Source organism: Syngnathus scovelli, chromosome 2 (assembly GCF_024217435.2).
Source record: "Syngnathus scovelli strain Florida chromosome 2, RoL_Ssco_1.2, whole genome shotgun sequence".
NCBI lineage: Eukaryota > Metazoa > Chordata > Actinopteri > Syngnathiformes > Syngnathidae > Syngnathus > Syngnathus scovelli.
The window spans coordinates 7,897,713-7,921,727 of NC_090848.1; the positions used below are offsets into that span (position 1 = coordinate 7,897,713).

A 24,015-nucleotide genomic window follows, 5' to 3' on the forward strand; every position below is an offset into this window, starting at 1 on the left:
CATACAATTGCTTCATACAAAGGCACATTAAAATGACCTTTTAATCCGCTGCACGCTTTCAAACAATGCCCGGTGGCTTCAACGATGTGGAGAAAACAGTTCGGAACGGTGGGAATTTACAGCTTCAAGAGAAAGTGTATGGCATATTTCTGTGCTATTCATTATGCATCGTGTACTTTTTTGATTAGTGCCATTTCCAAGGAGAGGAAAGTAATTTGAGTTTCTTAGCACGTACAAAGAAAAATAGACAAGCCATGGTCAAAGTTTGATGAGGCAGCGCTTGCTGGTTAGCTTCCAGCACCTGGTGGCTTGAACTGCACCATCACCACCACCACAGTGCTCCGCTTCATTTCCTGCAGGTTTGAATTGGAGCATAATTGGGCCGGAACTGAGGCTTGCTGTTCTTTCCTTCCTTCTTCCCAGGGTTTGATGAATACTTTACCGCACTCACCCTGGAGAACAATCGTAGGAACGTTTGGTTTGCTGAATTCTGGGAGGAGAACTTTGACTGCAGGCTTCTCAGTGCATCCAAGAAAGAAGACACTAGTCGGAAATGCACAGGTACCTACTTTTGTTTCTGTAACATGCAATCAGCCTTGGTCAATTTTAAATTCTTTACAAGTCTCATGTTGCACTGAAAACTATTGTTTGTCAAAAAGTAGTGCGGTTAAAAAGACAGATGTTTTCCCTGGCGTGACAAATAACTGTGAATCATGACTGTGATCACACAACTGATAAGAATTAATCGTGATTATCATTTGCACCGTAATGGTGCAGCCCTGCTTTGCATCAGAAGCTGCAGATAAACATTGTGTTCGCTCCCTCTCATTGCAGCCAAAAACTCCAGCAGCGGGTGTTTGTGCCCAGCGGGTTGACGCAGAGTTATTATTGGAATAATAACAACGCATCACATCACGTGTCTAGGTCATTCTATAGTTACACTGTCTGCCCCAGTGACAAATATCCTGCAACTCTTTTAGCCATTTTCTTTATGTTCCCCTGTGACAGCACCAGGCTGTTTATCCACATTATCATCATTTGGTGCCTTGAATAATTGATATCTGTCAGGTTCATTTCAATATTTCACTTGGAATTGCAGGGTTGATTTGTTTAAGAAGTTATTGCGCAGTGTGTCTTTTCTGCGTGTGCGTGTGTGTCACAGAGGACAGGAAGATGTACATCATATCGGGCGCTCTCATTGTAGATGGCATACATATTCATTTAAATTTAGTCAGTGTGCCACTATGCATGTATCCATCTTTGTATTTGTTATTATAATGGACCATTATTTCAAAGTTTCCAAAATCTACTCAACAGTTTTTTTTTTTTTTACTGATTCATATGCCAGATCTTGGGGAAAACATTATTTGAAGTGATACTGAGCATTTCTTCAATAATCTAGAACATTGACTTTAATGTCATCAAGACAGCAAAGATATTTTAAATTTATATTTATCACACAATTTCTTTTTAACTCGGGATTTGGCCGGGGTTTGAAGAATGTGAGGTTTGTAGATACTAGTTGTAAATGTTTAACATCCAGTGAAATGTACCTTGGAACCATTTTTTAGGCTGTTTAAGACAACGTTAATAATAATAATAATAATAATTATTATTATTATATTAAATAGTAGAGATTTGTCTTGACATTTTCTTGCCACTCAAGTCAATCCAATCACTTGATATTGAGTATGAGTTAATAACAAAGATGAGCTTTTTGCAAAATCTCGAAGATAAAATAATGCATAAAATACATTTTCCAGTTTTCAAAATGTTTTCTTTTTCTTGACAGGATTCCAAGAACATGAACGATTGAGCTCTAAAGTGAAAATGTAAACATAAACAAGAGGGTCACTTTTGTTACAGGCTCATTTTTCAAATGCTGCTTCAATAACAGCTGAGATCTGCCCTCTTACTGAATACTCCAACACAAAAGAAGACTTTCTTTTTAAAGCAGCTGAGATCATTCCTCTTATTGAACAGTTGAACGAAAAATACTATTTTTAAAGTGCTAATTTTCAAATGCTTCTTTTAATAGCAGTTTTTAGCTGAGATCTTCCCTCTTACTGAAATAATTTGACAAAAGTAAAAATACTTTCTTTTTAAAGTGCCAAACATCAAACAAATAAATTAAACATTGCTGCAAATAATAATTAAGATACAGACCTTCCTTCTGGAACCCATATTAAGCCATCTATGGGCATCTTCCTACTCTGTAGGTCAGGGGTGTCAAAATAAATGTTGTTGTGGGCCACAGCGTATTTATGGGTTCCCTCATTGGGCCATTAATGACCTAAATAGAAATGGATGGCCCCTCATACTATCACATACACACAACAGAATCCAGTGATAAAAAAATTCAACAATTTTCTAATTTATTTTGAAAGTAGGATTGTGACAAAAATTATTGCAATACCTCACTGTATTTAAAAGGAAGGCAATTTACAGTTTTGATATTTTTAATAAGAAACATTGAATTGATACACATGATTTGCCTTTGCAGGCGGCATAAAACAATGTGGTGGGCCCGATCTGACCCCCAGGCCTTGAGGTTGACACCTGTGCTTTAGGTGATAAAGTGGGTCATTTTTCTTGTGATAGCAGTTTTGATTCTGACTCAATCTTCAACAACAGCAATGTCACTGCAATCCAAAGCGTCAAGATTTTGTCCTAGTTCTGGGCTGCAAATACAACAGCCTGCTACTCTCGACATGTCCCAAAGAGGCGTTGTCGGTCACAATAGCGACACCTTGATTTGGTCTAGAAAGTTTCAAATCTGTGACAGCTCCCTTTAGGTACGTCTGCTACATATTCTCTTAAAGTGGGCTAGTCTGCAAGCCAAAATAGTTCTAGTCTTGCGAGATCTCGTCATATCAGATCTCGTCCCATCCTTATTTTGGACATTAGTATATTAGTATAGTATAGTTGGGATAGTTGGTTGATTCCTATCATCTACACTATTGATTAATTGCCTGATCCATTGCAACCAGTGGGTCCCTGGTTTGCATGTCCAAATATAATTCAGTCATCTATTTAAAGGTACTATGTCAGATCATTTGTTAACTAGTACGGCCTCAATATACTTTGTAATGTCTTCCAGCTTGCTCTGACTGTCATTTGTGCAAGCAAAATGTTTCCACATCTCTCTCCGTGCCTGTTTTTCTTTAATGAGCTGCAGCAAAAACTTGTGGAGGAAATGCCCCTCAACTGAAAATGACACCATCAGCCATGATTGAGACAGCTCTATTAAATACGGTATAATTAAGGCAAAAAAAGGACAAAATGTAAACTTGCACGGACTTCCCTCACTAAAACCTGAATTTAATTGGATCCTAAATTATGTCCCTTATATTGTGTAAAAAAAAATGTGGAGAAAAAGAATGACCCTAGTGACTTTTGCACATTACTGTATGTATATCCTAATGAAGGAGAAGCAAGGAACGCCTTGTGGCTGAGGAGTAATTTCCTTTGAAGTCGCTCTATTAAAAAGTTGGTGATGAGAAGCCAAGAACAAAGACAGAGGATTCCAAAAGACGGGCCAATGAATGCATCAAAAACATGCACAACGTAGGAGGTGTCCTGAATGGCCCACAGCACTAATGTCGATTTAGTGTTGCCATGGCAGTGACAGAGATGCGGATCCCCTCACTGTTAGGCAATCCACCATTTATTATTCATAAATTATTTTGAAGTTGCTAGTTAGTGATGAAATAAAATGACTTCTTATAGTTGCTTCAATGAAAACATACGGAATGCCCCCTCCAAGCTGTGTTCTGTATGCAGGCCAGCCGGCAGCAGCATTCTGTTTCTTCATTTTCAGATATTCCTGTTGAAATTCCCAGTGTGTGGCTGTCCTCACTTTCATTAATATTTTGGTTCAAGCCCGAGGACCTGCTTCCTAAACATCCGTCTTGAAGTTTTTTAGCAGCGCATTATATTCCCCACATCCCTTCATGATGGAGTCAGCTCTGTTCTGTGGGAGTCCTTTTTATTTGGGTTTGAAATTACAGTGGAAATGACAGCAAGCGGAATGAGTACTTATTATGCCCCCGTATTTGTTGTATTATCATCTTTGTGGTAGCTATAATGGTAGTGTTGTGATGCATGCTCATATTACTTAAACTCAGGGTGCCAACAGTTTGACAAGCACGGTCCATGGTGCATTCATTATCTACGTGGGTGATGCTGGTAATGTGGGACGCTGTATTAATCTTACCCCCATGCACGTCGACGCTTATGTTAGTGTTTCAAAAATGACTGTTTGCCCAAGAATTTGCTTTTCTTTTTTTGTATTGTGCGGCGTATTTCATCATGTGTCAAAGATAAAAGATGCACGTCCACGCTATGCACCACCCGTGAAATGATTGTAAATGACTTTTATTCTTCTCTCGATCTAGCTAGGAATGCATAGTGTAACCGTGAAGGCCGTGTAACTGTTTTGATAGCTTCTTTCTTTATATCTCAAGTCTTATTTGCGAACGTCAAAACCAAAACGGGAAGCTTGTGTGGCTCAAGTGCATGCATATAGGTCACTCTATGCTTATTTCTTTGATTCTTGTTGGCGGTAATATGTTAAGTTCGGTGTAATGGACTGAAATGTCAACATTGATTGTTTTTGACCTCCTTTTCTCAAGCAAGTCTGCTGTGCCCTGTTAGCATCTGCAGTCAAATTAAATTGTGTAACGAGTTGTGGCACTAATAGTCATTGTGCCTGATTTAGGAAAGGTCTGTGTATTCAAAAACAGGGCACCTAAACTGATGTAGAAGATGATCTACTAATCTGGCGCACCCGGGAATGGCAATATTGCTGCACAGTTCACCGTGCATGCTTTCGAAATTCAATGAATGTCACTCGCACGTTATAAAAAATAAAGGTTTAAAAACAAATTCTAAAATATTAAAGGTAAACATGATGTAGTAAACTTGGTATAACGGAAATGTACCTAGGCACTGATTCTTTCACATACCACAAAAGGAAGTCCACATGCCACTAATGGCACTTTGAGAATCAATGGTCTGTGGAGCCAGTCGCAAGGTGTTCTGCATACTTTAGATGTAGTATTTGAATTTTGGAATGTGAACTACTCCATGAAAAGATCATATTTATCGTATTTTCCGCACTATAAGGCGCACCTAATAACCTCCAATTTTCTCAAAAGCCGACAGTGCGCCTTATAATTAGGTGCGCCTTATATATGGACCAATATTGAGCCACTACAGCAGGCGTGTCCGAAGTCCGGCCCGCGGGCCAAATGTATAAATCTTATATATGGACAAAGTTTTAAAATGGGCCATTCATTGAAGGTGCGCCTTATAATCCGTTGCGCCTTATAGTGCGGAAAATACGGTGACAATATATCCAAATTGGGCCTCATATCCTGAGGTGTGAACGTAACCTTAATCACACCAACAATCACCAACATCACACACTATTAGATTCATCGAGCGCCCGCTATTTGGGATCTTAGTAAACCAGGAGCTTTGTGTTGATGCTTGTCCGCCAATGGCGTCATCAGCTCTTCAACACTGAGGGTCAAAAATGGCATCTTTGGAAACAAGAAAAATCCTGAAGCAGCTTGTGCATTTAAATATTCATGTCATGTATGCACGGCAGGTGGCAAAACCTTTACAGCAAGCCATAGTGAAAGGGCAATGCACTGTGAGGCGAACGTAAAAGAGCATGAAGCCAGAGCAGTCTCTAAAGTTCATTGGGATTTTTATCACCTTGTAGATGGCACCGATGAGACCCATTGTTAGCAAGCCATTACAATGTAGGACAGCACATTAATGCAATCTGCTGGCTTGCTCACAAACATCACAGCCTGATATTTGGCAACTTCTGCTTTTGGAAACTAAACCCGTCTTTTTCATGCACCACGCCACATTGTCTCTTTTCAGTGTAATTCCCTCCAAATCAGACTTTAATGTACTGTCAGCAAATTATAAATCGAGGAAGGGCTTGGGAGTGGAGACGATAGTGGGAGCTGACCTAACATCTAATGGTTTGTGGTGTATTTACTAGCTCTGAGTGCTCTTCCCACAGGCCAAGAACGCATCGGGATTGACTCCAAGTATGAGCAGGAAGGGAAGGTGCAGTTTGTGATCGATGCGGTGTACGCCATGGCCCACGCGCTGCACAACATGCAGAGGGACTTATGTCCCGACCATCCTGGCGTCTGTCCTCAGATGGAGTCCGCCGAAGGAAAAACTTTGCTCAAGTACATCCGCAATTCCAGCTTCAACGGTGAGTAAGACTTTCAAGGACATTATTGATGGAGGCGTAAGCGCCGCAAACAGGTTCAAGTCAAGCAAGCATTTGTTGATTAATATACAAAGATCCCACTGCTTTGACCTTTATTAAGCTGCTGAATATTTGATGACAAACTGCCGTGAAAAATACATGATCTTGACTTTCACTCTATAATTATGTACTAAACACTAAGTATGCCCCATTATATGCATTAGAAAATACACGGGTTAATGAATGGGTTAATATGGATGGGTTAATGGGGGAAAAACACCCATCAGCCTGGATATTAGCAGCACAGTAAAAGGGGTCATCACGCTATTTTGTTAATTAAAAAGAAATGTGTCCTTGTAAAGAGTCTCTTCATTAAGGAGCTTGGAGGCGTTACCAAGATAGCCACCAAGACTTTTTGAGAAACAACAACTTCAAACTGTCATTGTGTCATGACAATATGTAAAAAAATAAAAATAATAATATAAAGTACGGGCCAAAGAACTAAAAGGAGAAATAATTTAATATAATCATTATATATATATATATAAATATATACGTATATGTTATTGCATCTTGTATAAAAAGACAAGAGCATAGCTAATTAATGGATCCATACTGAGTGATCAGCTCATGGTTATTCATGAACCAACTTTGACCACTTTCTTCTTGACTTGTTCCTGATTACTCCTCAGCAAAGACACCGAGCTGCTCAAAATTGGTAACGACTCATTAATTGCTAATCACGTTAAGATCCCCCTCCACTTTAAGTGTGCCTCCACTCCATGTTCAAACATGAGGCATCAGCATACCAAATAATGTTTGTGTAGTTGTTCACATTCACCCGCCGTAGCGGGATTTAGCTGAGTTCATCTCCCAATTCAAGGTGTAAATGACTTGTATTATCATGACAACACTTTCATGATGTTTTGCACTGGATCAAATTCTTGGCCTTTAACAAAATGTTTGGATCGCCGCAGAAACAGTGGTCAAAGCTCAGCCATTCATTAAAAGTAGCCGACTGGTTTGATGACGGAAGCTGAGCCGTGAGACAGAGGATGGAACTCTGTTCTTTTCCTACCTTGTTTTTTTTCCATCAAGACTGACAGCCACCCTGCTGAAAAAGAAATGGGATGCGCCCCAAAGTCTCTGTCGGCTTGACTGTCTTGTGCTGTGGTTTTCTTCCATTTGTTTTTTCTGTTGAATATCTAATTGAACATATATATTTTTTATATTATACCTATTCCAATATTAAAAAAAAGTATTACGTGCAGTTCTCTGATTGGTTTACCGCCCTGGTCGACGTATTTTACGTACAACGTAATGTCCTCTGATTGGTTCATTGGGTCTACATATTACGTCTACATATTGGACTCGCACTCACACTACACACTAAACACGGCAGCCACACAACAGCATTCACAAATTTTGGAATTTGGTCCACATAAAAGGCGCACCTTATTAAAAGGCGTGCCTTCGGTTTTTGAGAAAATGAAAGGCTCTTAAGTGCACCTTATAGTGCGGCAAATACGGTATATTGATTTTTAATAATAACAGTTTACAATTTAGCTAAAGGCACACTGATCAGTTATTTTTCTTTACTCCAACAATCAGACTGACATAAGCTGCTTCACTCGCATCTAGAGATCACCTCTTTGGATATCATTAAATCATCTCCACTTATTCATTGTCAAACATTCCGATCTTGCTTTTGATTTTTCTTCTGCGGTCGGCTCAGTCTCTTTGGACTTGCGTTTGCGTCCCTCATATCTGGATGCATTTACTGCGCTTGATCTTGTACCTTGATTGCGATACCCTACTGTATTATACGTATGAATATATATTGTATTGTTTCCATATGCATATTATGTAATATTAGCTGGTTTCAATGTTTTGGATTGTGTGGTTTTGATAAACAGCAAAACTAATGAATTAACACAAATAATCCAAAAACAAACTAACGGATAAACAAATTGGGTTCGTTCACAAATTAAACGTGCTGGCTGAAGTCTTCAGTCCGTAAACACAGAAAATTGAACTTGTTTGGAAGGAGTGAACCTCATTTGCATCATAATAGATTCACACTTTTAACGAAAGTGGAGGCGGAGATCCGTTTTAATTTTCATGGGGGAGGAATTTTTTCTGTAAAACCATTTTCAGCACTAATTGTAACGCGTATTATTTTTGAGGTTCAGAAATGGTCTTTGAACATTCACAATCACTTCCTAATTATCTATTCCTCATGCCTTTCACTCTTATGAATAGTTCATCAGTCGTATTGGCAAAATCCAACGTGTGATTCAACATGTATGTTTTAATTGCAATAAAATAGGGGTGGTCGATAACCACTTTTTCTCATACCAAATTTATAAATAAATGAATACGAATATTGATGTCAACTACCAAATGGAGTAAAAAGAACGTACAAGAGTGATTCTTGAGAATGCCACAGCTTATGAAATAAAGCTGTGATAGGACAACTGTGATAGGCAGCCACCTCCTTCGCTGTCCAAGTAGAGTGCATCATCTGTTTTGCAAAGTATAACTTGCAGTCACCTAAAAGTGTTATCCGTGTCTTTCACACACTGCCACACAGCTGACATTTTTATAGTAACTACAGACGTACAGCAAAAATACTGGCACTGTGTCGCTGTTGCTGCATCCCTAGAATGAACACTAATGGTTAAAAAAAAGTAAATGTAATAATGCAGGCCAGTCTTGGGAAATTTGTTTCAGACAAGAATGTCAACAGCTCCAGCCCTGTGCGATATCTGTCGGTCTGTCTGTCTGTCTCTCTGTCTGTTTCTCCGCTCTTGATCTTCTGCAATATTTAGGCCGCTACTACAGCAAGTGCTGTACTTAACAATTAATGTCAGTGGCTATTAATGACATCTGCACTGCAGGGCAACAGTGAGCGGAAGAAGAGAACCAAATGCAAGGCGACTTTGAGACCAGAGAAACGAGTGTTTTTACCGATGTGCTGGCATGTCAGCCGGTGATCATTAGAAGCTCGTCTGAGGAACACCGTGTCCTTAGAAATTGGTTGAGATCAGACTGAGCTCTTTAAAAATAAAAAAAAAGAAAGAAAAAGAAGTAGGTATGTGAATTATTTTCCTCAAACTGGCCTACTTTCAGAGGTGCTGGCATTAAAATAACTCTCCCCTATGACAAATGTTATGTGGAATATGTGTGGTGAGAATAATGTTCCCCGCATGAACTAAATACAAAACAGGATGTTCTAAACTCCTGATGTGCTTTCTGTTTATCCAGATGAATACTGACTAAATAAATGCACTATAAATGGCATAATGACAAACCATTAGAATCCCTTTATTTTGTGAGGAGCATCAGAGAGAGATTACCCAGATGACCTTGGACTGGTCACCTGTCAATTACAGAGACATTGTGAATGGGGGCATTAAGTTTAAATTGATTCTGGGCCAATTGCTGGACCACATGATTAGCAATGAGCACAAACTGAATTAAAACCGAAAACTGGTATTACCCACAGAAACCGTGGATAGAGACAGATGTGACCCCATGCCGTGTTTTGTCCAGGTCTCCCATAGTCTTTAGTTTGCTAACTTCATGCTAATGCTACCACACAATGGGAAACGCATAAACGGAGTCAGCGAAAGCATTGTGTACAGTGTTGCCTTGATTTATTTTTCGGTGGATTTACGCCTCTATTGGAATGTTACGAGCCCCCCCTGTGACTCCCAAACAGTTACATTCCTTCTAAATAATTGTTACACTTAATAAATGTTACTTTTAAAATGTAAAATGAAGAATAAATACAAGCTGTGGGCTGCTTGCTCACCTCCCCCCGCCTCCTCTTCCTCAGCAGCAGACCAGTAGTACGTAATGTTATGTTCAATTTTTATTTTTGTCCAAAAATGGCATAACTAGAATCCCGCGGTGAAGTTCAGCCAGATCATGATTGACTCAAAGGCACATTTGAATAACATTCTGAATTCCCCAAAAGAACGTATTTCAAAGGTGCCATTCGGTTGTGTGTGAGAATTTGTAAAGCACTTTGAAAACCATGGTGTCGATAAAAGCACATTTGCCCTTTTTCCATTTATAAGCTGTAAAATAAATAAATATATACAAAAGCACGATACACTGACACAAAGAATACATGAAACAGCTAGTCTGCAAAAGGTAAAATCTGTTGGCCACTGCAACTTTAGGAAGTGCTGAACGTAGTAGCCATTAGCTTTCAGACATTCCGTGTGCGGCCAAAAATGGTTGGGTAACATTGGCCAAAGTGTTGCTGCACATCTTTTCGATTCCCTGTCCACGGGCTAGCAATGGTGTCGGTTCACTGCAATACAGAACATTCGTCAGGGTTCCAATGGGACAATAAAACATGTGAAAATGCACAAGCATTTCCTCTTCGCACGAGTGAATTGCCAAGAGGGTTTTTATTTCACACGAGATGTCACAGAGCCGATGTTAAGTCTTTGTGTTTACATGTAACATATTCCCATTGTAGAAATAAATGATGTGCATGTATTTAACTTTTGTCTAAGTACACCAGCCATAATTCTTTTTTTTTCTTTTTCATAATCTGACCGTCATGTCATCAATCAACCCATTGTCATGCATGTTGCTAATTTTCCAGGTTAAAACACATGATTGTGGATATTGGGTTGATGCAATTCATTTTATTCTGTTATTGCCAAATATAGAGTACTTTATTTCCTTTAAAAAACATTGTACTTTTTTCGGAAGCTGAAACAGATGGATTGCATTTTTATTTGGTGGTGCACCGTGAGATTCATTTATCTTATTTAAAAGGTTATTTTGAAATGAACTCCGTCATTCATTATCATTCAAGCAACACGGCAACCGGTCTTAACAGGGCAATTTTTTTTTTCTTCAATTGTGTGAAGACAAACTTCTGTCAGGGAGATAAAGGCTACAAAGGCTTCAACACTGTCGCTATGGAAGCAGTGCAGGATGAGGGAGCGACTGTCTGTGTGCAGCGTTTCAGAGGGCATTATCAAAGCGAAGATACGTTAGATTGATTGAAAATCCGTTGTCCAATCTCAGTAACCATCTGGGCACATTTTATGGATTTGAGCTCAGCCAAAATCATTCAACTTGGAGTGACAAAGACGGGAGGCTGATTTCAGCCCAGCAAACAGGAGGCCGTTTCTCCCATCTGCCTCCTTGTTCCCGCTCCGACGTTCTCTGTGGCCTTACGGCAGTTGCAAGCCTTTCCACAAGTAAAGGCAAGTGGTTATGTTGCGGTTTAGTGTATTTAGCCCATAACCCGGCGCATTATCTTGTGTACGTGCTCGGGCTGATGTATATTTTAGAGTGTAGGACTGCAAACCTCCTTCTGTTTATATCCCGAGTCACAGTGGTAAGGAGTGAGAGGCAGGAATAGAAAAAAAAAAGGCGAGAATAATGATGTGAGAAAAACACAGCAGTGGATCCCCAGTCCACCCACACCGCTCAGCACAGCACGGCAGCTGCGCACTTTTTCTAAGTCTAGGTTCATTCAGAGCCTGATTCAAATGCATAAATCTTTCATCTTAGACGACACCCTTGCTTAGGAGTCGAATAAGAACATTTGGTTACTCTGAAATATCAGGCAACTGCCAATTGTAAGGAATTTTTAATACGTCTTTTATCAGCGCGCACAGAAATGCCACTTAATTATTTTTGCTGTAAAGCTGTGGCGTGCCAAGTTCCTCGTGTCACATTCTTGACTGACTTTGTGTGTTTGTGTGTTTGTGCATTTGTGCGTGCAATACCGATGTAACTCCTGTCACACATTTGCTCACAGTAGTCCGTGTCTTGCCTACATCTTTACACGCTCTTTCAACAGGTCTATTTTGGTGAAGGAGAGGAGACATCAAAGTGTCTGGCTCCCACGGAATTTATTGTAGTTGTTTGTTTTTTGGTTGGCTTGGACACGTTTCCCTCATTTACTTCACCGTATTTGGTCAAATAAATGTCCGTTTCTACATACTGGACTGTGAAGAGATTGAACCCCATCGTCTCTTTTTAAACCCAAAAAGTTGACATTTTTCATTGAACTCCAAAGACATGTATTGAGATATGCTGATTTAAATGGATATTGGTCAAGCTCCAACATCCGTGCTGTTGGAAATTAATTGCAATCAGAAAATTTATATGCAAACAGTAAGATTGGAGAGTGCTCATAGGGTGAACAAGAACAAGGTGAACATTTGTGGATAATTTTAATTAATGAGCACACGAAGGACCTTCACTTATTTCTGAATATTTCAGATGTTTCCAAGCTTTTTATGTCAATTAATGTCCCACTACGACAGAGTGGATATGTTGAACTAAATTAAGTCCGTCCATACAGATAAAATGATGGTAATTACAAAACAGGAGTGTAAATATTTACTCTGTAATGAATTTCAGACTCCAACAAAGAAAGACAAAACGCTGATCTTAATGTTACATAAAACATTATAAAGCAACTCTTAAAGGTCCCATAGCGCACATTTAAAAAAAAAAAAAAAAAGCCCTTTTCAAGCTATTCCCATTGTTGAAAAAAAAAAAAATTGGAAGATGAGATGGCTGGATTTTTCATTAATATTTCATTTATTTGATCAATTTGGGTTTTGGGAAAAAATAAATGTTGGGTTGCTTTAAACAAAAAAAATGTTATATATAAAATTTGCAAAATATTCTGCTGTAACATGGTCCATGATAAAAGATTTAAAAAAAAATAACAAGATTAAAAGTGTGGAAAATTAGAAATTCTGACAAATTATTCTGGAAGTGAATTTTAATAGGTTGATAGCTCTGTTTATGGTCCTGTTGTATCATCATTGTAAGAATGGCACATTTTGAAACAGCAATTGTCACATTGCAAGTCTGCCTGTATGCAAATTAGAAAGACATTTGCAACACACAACACTGTTAAAAAGCCAAGCCAAAAAAAAAAAAAATTCTTTTCTTCCCAGCCTTTTAGGAACATAACTGGCTTGTTCTTTCACCGGAAACTGACTTTTCCTCACTACTCTTGTCTGGTTTTGTTTTACAAGAGTCTTTTTGGCAGAAACTTTTGTAGAGTGTTCAATGACAAATGCCCTTGGAAAGAAAACTGGAGGAAGATGAAATTCCCCTCTTGCTTAAAACGATGAAAAAGGTGCTGTGGCCTCTCAGTGCCACAAGCTCTATTGTAGATTAAACAAAACCAAAAAAAAAAACCAGTTTTGGGACATATGCTTTTGGTCCTTTTGCTGTACTTTTTATAGCCAGAGCTATGAAGATTCTTAATTCCCAAGCCAAGTGTCATCAGGCTCCCGCTGTCCTAGTTAAAAAATACTATCTCCATTTGTGCTTATGGCCCACTGAACACAGTGGCAAGGTGGCTGATCCTGTCCACACGTAAATCTTTTTTATTTTTTTTATCCTCCCGCCTTAGACTGAGATCTTAAAATGCCCGGTCAACAATTTAGCCCTTATGTTTCAAATGAAGCATGAGCCTTTTCATCTGAGTGCTGTTCTATATTCATTTCTGCAGCGAGGATGTCCTTTGAGGACATGCGTAAACATGTACAGTACTCTCCACGATATAAAAAATAAATACAATTAAAAAAAATAAAAAACAAGGTTGCGTTGTCCTCGTGACGTTAATTAGTGCAATCTTCAGGATTCTGCTTAAAACAGGCTGTTACGCACTGAGAGCAGATGGAGGCCATATGACGCTTTGGCTGACCTGCTTATTCTGCCTCCATATCCTGTTGTTGTCTGCTGTGTGAATGCCATGCATCGCCTCTAACCCGGGGTGCACACTTAGTCAGGTCCAAATATTGGACATGGACACAATTGGCATCTTTTTGCATTGTAACACCACCGCAATGATTTGAAAAAAATTAAATGTGTTTCACTGCAGATTTTTTGGCTTTATTTTGAAGTTACTTGCAAGGGAAAAGTGGAGGAATTGCAATAGTCATGTTTTTTTTTTTTTGCCTCCATTTTTTAAAGTACCAAAAGTAATGGACCGAATGAGCAATCATAAATCAAACTTTTCAATACATAGTAGTTGCAAATGATTTGCACTCAATTGCAGCCTAAAGTGGAATGTGTCAAAGACATCAGCGGATGATGGATTTTATTCCTGCTGATGCTACTACAACTGTCTTCACACTTTCCTGTCAGTTTTCTCTTCAGTGAGTGAAATACATGCTCAATCGGCTTCAGGTCGGGTGATTGATTTTGACATTCCACCTTTTTGGCCTACAAAATGCTTTCTCAGTATGCGTGGGGTCATAGTCCATCTGCACTGTGACGTGCTGATCGAGGAGTCCTGAAGTGTTTTGCTAAATTTGAGCAGATAATCAAATTGCTTGAAATAATTCAAAAGTCATCCTGCTGTTTTTGTCAGCAGTCACATCGATGAGCATGCAAAAGTCTGCAGTCTGCACAACCAAATATTTATCGACCTGACTATCCGTCAGCAATGGTTAGTTTTCACTGACAGCACTTGAGAGCCAGCAAATGTAACCACGAATTGCAGGTGGAATTCTATTTCTCCTGTGGCCACCGCACAGGCTCGATGATGAATAGGAAACAGGTGAGGTGCTGCAGTAGCAGTCAGTAGGGAGATGACGTTCTTGCTTCCAGTTATGGTCAAGTGCAGGATGTAGGTCATGACAGTTTTTAGAGGTTGAAGAAACTCGGGCACCGTAGTATGTCCTTGTACACTACCACACAGCAAGACAAAAGGGGTTACAGATTCACAATTTTGTTTGTTTTTTCCGAATCAAATGCGACACCCTGTCTCACCAATGGCCACCTTTTCTCTGTGTGTACAGGCAGTGCTGCCACCCCGGTTGTCTTTAATAAGAATGGTGATGCTCCAGGACGTTATGATTTGTTCCAGTTCCAGATGACCAACTCCTCCATCCCGGAGTATAAGGCGGTCGGACAATGGGCGGAGAGCCTCCAGCTCAGGGTATGACTATTTCCTGGTAACATTACGAATGCTTAAGCTTTTAGTGTAACTACTCAAGAAAACATCACATAGCTATTTGCTTGCTTATCGTTATAGATTGCGTTTTTCTTTTTTCTGTGTACATTTTCAGAATTCGTAAATGTTCAATTAAGATAACTTGACTATTATTTATTGTTCATTCTTCAGACGAATTTTGGTTTGACTTGCATGCAAAAATTTTAGGTCGCAGATGGCGGCAGTCAACCCGGCTCACTTCACAATAAGCACCAGTTTGACAGATAGTGAACAATTCTTCCAAAAGAAGCTTGAAGCTGTTTATTGCCACTTTCAGTTGTAGTTTACTGCCAAACTAAACATAAAACAAAGAAAAGTATATGTCGTATATTTAAAACAGTGACATAACTATTCCTTAAAGTCTGTAAGCTGAATGCTAGCACAAAATGCAAAATGCAAGGAAAGCATTGACGCTTCATGAGTTATTTGTGAAACTTCGTTTATGTCTCTATTTTACTGCCTCTAAGTGGTCAAGACGCGCACACCAGAATGACTGAAATCCCGTATTTTCCGGACTATAAGTCGCTCCGGAGTATAAGTCGCACCAGCCATAAAATGCCCCAAAAAGTGAAAAAAAACATATATAAGTCGCTCCGGAGTATAAGTCGCATTTTGGGGGCAATTTATTCGACAAAATCCCACACCAAAAACAGTCATGAACGAGCAACAACAGACTAAACGATAGCAACAACAGGCTAAACGATAGGTATGCTAACGTGACAAACACAAACAAAGAGCTGAGAACGGGCCTGACGTAACATATAGAGTGATTAAGGACACCTATTACATGAATAACATGTTTATAAAACCATCAGTGTCACTCCAATTCATTAAATAGCAACAACAGGCTAAACGATAGGTATGCTAACGTGACAAACTCAAAGAGCTGAGAACGGGCCTGACATAACATATAGAGTGATTAAGGACAACTATTACATGAATAACATGTTTATAAAACCATCGGTGTCACTCCAATTCATTAAATAGCAACAACAGGCTAAACGATAGGTATGCTAACGTGACAAACACAAACAAAGAGCTGAGAACGGGCCTGACGTAACATATAGAGTAATTAAGGACAACTATTACATGAATAACATGTTTATAAAACCATCGGTGTCACTCCAATTCATTAAATCCATCGATCGTTCTTTGTCAACAATGGGTGCGCACGGCTGAGGGCGCTTGCGCTTCAAAATATTCCACAGGCTCATATAACGATAGATAAACTATATTTTAAATAACTATAATACAAGCCAATAATATTATCAAACCATCCGTGCACTTTAATTCCATTAAATCCATCGATCAAATTCCTCGTCCTTTGTCAACATCGCCGCGCGTGCGCCCTGACGTCAGCCTCGTCTTTATTCCACAGATCTACTATATAACTATATTGTAGCGTTAACAAAGTACAAGGATAGACGTAGGTTTGGTAAACGGCTCTTTATTAAACAAAACAAACTTCCAAGCGTGTGGCGGCGTGGACTTCCAGACAGACCGGGCGTGCGTAATGGCCATGTCCGAGCCCCGCGCACCGTTCGCGGACAGCCACTCGGCCGAGCGTCGGCCCCCGACTCAGTAGAGACCGGGCGTGCGTAAAAGCCATAATAGTTTTTCAAACCTTCTATGTCACTCCAAATCCTTAATTCCTTCAAACTCTTTGTCCTCCGTGTCACTTAGAAATGATCACCGCTAATGATGGTAGTCCTTGTGTGGGCACGTTTGTATGTAAACAACCGGCGCGCCGCGCTACTGACGTCACTTGAAATAGTAATCCATTGGTACATCACGGTTCTCCAAACTTTCTTTCTGCTGCTCGATTACTGTTTTCAGCTGCATATTTTACAACTTGAAGTTTGTAACCTGCAAAATATGAGTTTCTTTTTGGTGCCATTTTTCTTAAGCCCACCCAGTTGATGAGTCACGGCCAACGGTAAAATTTAGAGCGCCCTCATCCAGTTTCGTCTGAAAATATAATTTTTTTTGGTTGTTTTATCAAATTCAAAGTCTGCTTTATCGTCGATATATTTTTTTATATACTAAGACACACAAAGAGATAGAAATTACATTTCCACTATCCCTCGGTGAGATAGTACACATATGCATACAAGCAACACAAAAAAAACCAAGAAGGCACTAACAATGAATAAATAAGAGTATTGAATAAATGATAAATAAACAAATAATAATAAATAATAATAATAAATATAAGAGGAGCAAAAATGGAGCAAGTGTACATACAGCAGACAGTGGACTTGGATATGGTGCTTTAAAGTGTTAATTGCTTTATTTGATGTTTTCTCTATTTTTTATGTTTTGAATATGTTCAAGATAAAGAAATAAAAGCATGTGAAGTGATCAACTATACTAAAAATAACATGGGAAGTGGTCAACTATACTTGTAAGTGATGTCTTAATGATCAAGTAAAAATTTGTGAAAAAAAAAACATATATAAGTCGCTCCTGAGTATAAGTCGCCCCCCCACCCAAACTATGAAAAAAACCGCGACTTATAGTCCGGAAATTACGGTAGATTAAATGAATTTCCATTCTTTGCCATCGTTAAACATAATTGGGAAAAGAGTATATTGAAGTATGGTCACAGAAAGAATTGAACTGGCAAGTCAATACACCACTGTACATTTCTGAAGAATATTATTCCTTTACTGCTGCATGTTGGAGATAGGCTCGAGTGCGAATGTTTTATCTTTTGGGAAAGTGAAGAATGTTTTTTTGTGAGATGGAAGGACATTGTTTGCATCTTAAATACAGCGTGAGCTCAGGTGCAAACATGTTTTACTAATCGATGTGCAGAAATACCGTGTTTTCCTATTACAAACACAAAAGGGAAGTTTCTCGAGCTGGCAGCAGATAAGACAGATGTCTCACACGCGCATGAGCGCACACACACACACACACACACACACACACACACACACACACACACACACACTTCTGTTTCTCTATCTCATATGAGGACACTACTGACGCCGACTTTCACTGACATACCGGAAATAAGGTGGTAATGTGGTTTCGGAAGTAAATGAGTAAATACATGTATGAAGCAGTCAATACAGTACAGACCTCTGCCAAGACCGAACAATACTCTTGCCATATAGTCTTTATTTCCTAATTTTATATATGACCTTTATTTTCCTTCGTGTTCTTGGAGAAAGATAATGTAAGATGCTGGTCACATGTTTTGAGGTACGAGCATAGTCATAGTACAATCTTAACTCGTATCTCAATGCACTGTTGTAGTTGAAACAAGATTTTCATTAAGCAAACAATTGTCAGATTTGCCTCACAGGGCCAATTTGGTGATTCCACAATAATGTCAGTATTTTTGCTGATGTGTTTGGGTTGTTTTTTTTTTACGCTTATGGTTTTTGGTCATGTTAGTCGATAAATATTGATTCTAAACGGCTCCAGATGATGTGCATGGCACATTTGTGTGCTGATAAACTGTGTTTAAGAATCACAATCATTACAGTTTGTATAGGCCTAGTCCTTTAAAACACACAGGGAATTTGTCTCCAACATTTTTATCTGTCGTAGAAAAGAAGCCACAATAACAAAATGCATGTTTTGGACATAAACACAAACGTACAGAGAGTCATTAGGCAATGTAATGTGCAGTGCAGTAAAATTAATATAAAATTGGAATTTTTTCATGTGAGACACATAAAGGAATAACTTATCTTCTCAAAAGAAGATGCAGAGTCGCAAAGTAACATAAAGTGTTCAGTAGAGTCGTAATACTGATCAAACAGTTATGCAAATGATGCAGAACGATGGAGCTCCGACAACAAATACAGTCGCGGCAGCATGACAGGGATGTGCAAAATTGACAAAGTACCACTATGAAAACGTTAATGGAAAGGGGAAATTAACACTAGTGTGCAATGTTCGACAGCGCCTAGTGACTGACCACCGCAACTAAGGACAGCAGGAAAAGTGAGTGAACAACCTTAGTATTGACTCCATCAAATCTGAAGTCGTTCAACCCCTTCTGTCTACCTGTATGTTACGCCATAACTATAAATTTAAAGCAAATCTTTTTTACAAGTCGACTGACAACTGCAAGATGTCTTACTGCTGCGATAATTTTTTCTCTTCCTTTTACATGGCAGCCATGACTGTATTTCAGCCGTAGATTGGCGGATGCTTTGGAAAAAGCGAGCTTTCAAGTCAAGTGTCAGTCTTTTATCATTTAGGCGTTTGAGGGTCTCCGATGTTGAGAACTGAGTCCTAAATATGCACTCTCTGTGTTAGTCCCTAATGTTTTTTTGATGCTGATTTTTCTGAACACGGTGACACCCGAAATGTATGATCACGCATCAGATGGAATTGAATATACTCCTCAAACGAATCAACCAAATATAACTTGTAAGCTTTCACAGCTTTATAAGATATCGTGATATGAGATTTTATATAATATGATTATTTTCTTTGTATATGAAAGATTTGTAACTGTGAAGAAAATATCATTTTATAGTAACTTCAAATATTTTCTCTTCACCCAAAAGGCATCTGTGGTCAGATTTGAATGCAGTGGTGCAGAGACAGCTGCCGTGCAAACTGTTCATTGCTGCTCACTGACAGAGCACGAGAATTGACGTCAGTGATTCATCTGGAACCTGATCCGTGTTTTTCTTTCATTTTTTTTTTTTTCATAGCAAACATGGTTTGAAAATATCGACACTAAAATGTTGTCGTATCGCCACGTGACTAAGATTACAAACAACACGGCATTTCCATCCAGATGAGATAGCATTTGCATAATTGCTGTCTGGGTCACAAGAATTAAACTTAACGCGATGCATTTCAGAGCACAGGTGGAATAACTTCCGGTGGATGGATATTTGTGGTTGTTCTGCAATGATTACAAACCAAATGTCGCAGTGCAATTATATTTCAGCGCGATAAAAACTGATCCACTTTTCCACGCTTTTCCATCTGACGAGAGCTCATACGAACTGTCAAATTAAGCACTACAGCAAAAACACTAACAGCCACGAGAGTCCAAGGTGTCAACATTCTTGCTTGTGGTTCCCATAGCAACTGAGCTGTTGGGCTCATTACTGTTTCCACACAGTGTGTAATCGGGAGGTTTTCCAGCGAGCACCCTTCATTGTCCAAATAACAAATGGCACGTCAGTGCCCTCGGATAAATGGCAGATGATAATCTAGCCAGACACCAAAGAAGTGACACATTTGTCATGCAGGTGCACTAGCAAACACTGCACATGTGTGTACTGCAGTGGGGTGTCGTGGAAGGGTGCTACCTCGTGTCAACAATGTATTGCCTTTTGGCACATTTTTGGAATCTGATCTTCAACAGAGCTATGTTTCACAGCAGGATAAGGTATCTGCTCCTCTGTTGACCATTTAAATAATCTACGATCCAACCTTTGAATGGGCTACATGAAACTGCATGAGACAAATTTTCTGTATCTCAGATGCATATATAGCAAACAGCTACCAGCAGGTGACTAAATTTACAATATGATACAGTGCACTGCAGTAGAGTGGTGCTTTGGCTTATTGTTCATTTCCGTCCGTGACCAGACTTGAAACTCAAAACAAGCTGTCTTTCCCCCTTGGAATAAATGGGAATGCCAATAAATGCATATTTTAGCCCTTGTGCTGCTTCTGGTGTGTGTGTGCCTTGGTCAACAAAGGGCAGTATAATTTCAGACATTGACAAACACACGAAGAATACTTTCACAACCGTCTCGTAAAATGTCACTATGAGTAATATTGATTTATTTTCACAGAAATTAAATAATATTTCCCTGTGCGTATTGTCATATTGTCAGTCTACATGAGTTGCTGAACTGTTTGTTTTTCAAATTTCAATTTCATTGGTTCCCTTTTTTGTCTTGTGCACCCAAAACCTTTTCACATACTTTGAGTACGCCTTCACGTATACATATGTGTTGGTGATTCGTCAAAAGTAGAACATAATGCAAGTGATTATTAAAAGAAACCATTTTACTGTGTCCCTTAAATGTGAACATTTACTAATTCTCAGGTATGTTTGTAATTTGTCATTTAAAAGTAGTAAGTTTAACTAATAAACCTGTGTTACATATACATCTTCTAACATTTACCACAAAAACAACTGGAGCTACTTTGAATGAGTGTGACTTAAAGAGGCATTTAAACTTAAAACGTCATAAACCAAGACATCTACGCAGCAGTCAGACACACTTCAGCAGTTTTACTTTCCTTTCATTAGTTTGAGCTTTAATGAGACACTTGACTGATATGCGGCTGTTTTTTTTTATTTTGGTGTGGCAGTGACACGAGTTGTCTCGCAGAGGAAAAAGCTTGTAGTGCATGTGCCACTTTATTGATGGGCTTATGAAATGACTGAGAAGATTTTTGTAACACCTTGGAAATAAATGATTAAATGTTTCCATGTATCCCCTGCTGGCATAGAGCTTACCCTGGTTGTCAAATGCCGCCTTAATAAAACATATTCGTTTAACATACACACACACAGATTATCCAATACGACAATTCAGGTCCATAGACTGTGATTGGCTGGCAACCAGTTCAGGGTGTCCCCCAACCATTGCCTCATGATTGCTGGGATAGGCTCCTGCACGCCCGCGACCCCCGTGGGGATAAGCGGTACAGCTAATGGATGGATGGATGTTTAGATTTACTCCCACACTACAGCTCTACTTTATTTTTAACCCATGTAACAACCATGAAAACAAGTAGAATTTCACAATAAATGAGAAACTCATCCAAAGGCATCATCAAAGTAAATTTACCATCGTGGGCTTTGACCAAATATAATAACCCTTTTTCATTATCTTTTAGATTTAGAGTCTGGATAATGGACAGTCAAACATGGAGCCTCTCGGGGTGGAATTGAAGGTGGTAGCTCGGCACCATATTTGTACACGGACAAGATTAGTTTAATAAGTACAAACAGCCCTGCAGAGACTAAAGTAGACATTTGCAACCTAAAATCCATTACGTGTTCATATTTTACACCTCACTTGCTCCTTCATTAGAACAGGTTTATGGCATTTCTCATTATTTTTAATCGAATGAACATAAGTCTGTTGCCATGGTAATCGTTTTTACCTTTGAGAATAAGACAAGTCTCTTGGCAAGATATAAACAGATGCTACCGTTGCACTGTCCCGCTGAGGAATTATGTAAGTGATGATGAATCCGTTCCGCCGCCTGACAGAAAGGTTGTGGGTTCGAGTCTTCACTCTGGCCTTTCACGGTCGAGTGTGCTCACTCTCCCTCTGCTTGCGTGACTCCCGGTTCTTACATTTGTACTCTCAGCGGGTGTATTGGCCAGGTCTCGATATGTTGTTTGTTTGTGTCTAACTGTCTTATCCTGTTCATGTTCCCCCTTGCAGCTAGAGGAGCTTCAGTGGCCCGACGGGGAGCAGGAGCTGCCCATCTCTGTGTGCAGTCTGCCTTGTAAGACCGGGGAGAGAAAGAAGAGGGTCAAAGGGATACCGTGCTGCTGGCACTGCGAGCTCTGCGACGGATACCAGTACCAGTCTGACGAAACCTCTTGCCGCCTGTGCGCGTACAACATGAGGCCCAACCCCAACAGGACCGCCTGCCAGCCCATCCCGATTACCAAACTGGAGTGGCACTCCCCTTGGGCAGTCATCCCTGTCTTCTTGGCCATGCTCGGCATCATCGCCACCATTTTCGTCATGGCCACGTTCGTTCGCTACAACGACACGCCCATCGTTCGCGCGTCGGGCCGAGAGCTGAGCTACGTGCTGCTGACTGGCATCTTTCTGTGCTACATCATCACCTTCCTGATGATCGCCAAGCCCGACGTGGGCGTGTGCGCCTTCAGGAGGATCTTCCTGGGTCTGGGCATGTGCATCAGCTACGCGGCGCTGCTCACCAAGACAAACCGCATCTACCGGATCTTCGAGCAAGGCAAGCAGACTGTCACGGCCCCACGCTTCATCAGCCCCACCTCCCAGATCGCTATAACGTCCAGTCTGATCTGCGTGCAGCTGCTGGGCGTGCTGGTGTGGTTCGCCGTGGACCCCCCCAACACCATTATCGACTATGATGAGCAAAAAACAATTAACCCCATGCTGGCTCGTGGCGTACTCAAGTGCGATATCACAGACTTGCAGATCATCTGCTCGCTGGGTTACAGCATCCTGTTGATGGTGACGTGCACCATCTACGCCATCAAGACGAGAGATGTCCCCGAAGACTTCAACGAAGCCAAGCCCATCGGCTTCACCATGTACACCACCTGCATCGTGTGGCTGGCTTTCATCCCCATTTTCTTTGGCACGGCCCAGTCTGCTGAGAAGGTGAGTCATTGACTCCCCGCCGTCTGTGTCTCCGCCCTTTGCTTTGTCTCGGTGTCTCCTTCAAATCATATATTCTCAGTCAGCCCTTCAGCCCTCCTTTTATCTTGTCCAAACACACACACACACACACGTACATATTTGTGAGACACAATATGATAAACAGCACACGCAGAGCACCTCCTCTCACACTCATTTCACGACTGTATAACTTATGGGCTCATTTGCGTTTTGATCTCTCATCGCGCCGTTTTGCATGGGAACCCGCACTTGTCCAAACAGACAGAAATAAGCACACGGAAAAGGAGAGGGGAGGGGTGCGCCGTTAGCGACCAGAATCCCGAAATGCCCGAGGAGCCATGCGAACGGGGGTGTGGGCTGCTCCAGATGCCATTATCTGGGCTCTCACGCCGAGGGCTGCGTTTACACCATTATGCGGC

At 40.1% G+C, this 24,015-nt stretch overlaps 1 protein-coding gene across 1 annotated transcript in view; it reads left to right on the plus strand.

Moving 5' to 3' along the window:
* Positions 1 to 24,015, plus strand: part of grm7 (glutamate metabotropic receptor 7) — a 97,089-nt gene that overhangs the window by 56,500 nt on the left and 16,574 nt on the right. The window contains exons 5-8 of the mRNA XM_049753105.2: positions 424 to 561; positions 6,044 to 6,244; positions 15,052 to 15,191; positions 22,643 to 23,578. Coding sequence (XP_049609062.1) covers positions 424 to 561; positions 6,044 to 6,244; positions 15,052 to 15,191; positions 22,643 to 23,578 — 1,415 coding nt within the window. The remainder of the gene's footprint in view (positions 1 to 423; positions 562 to 6,043; positions 6,245 to 15,051; positions 15,192 to 22,642; positions 23,579 to 24,015) is intronic.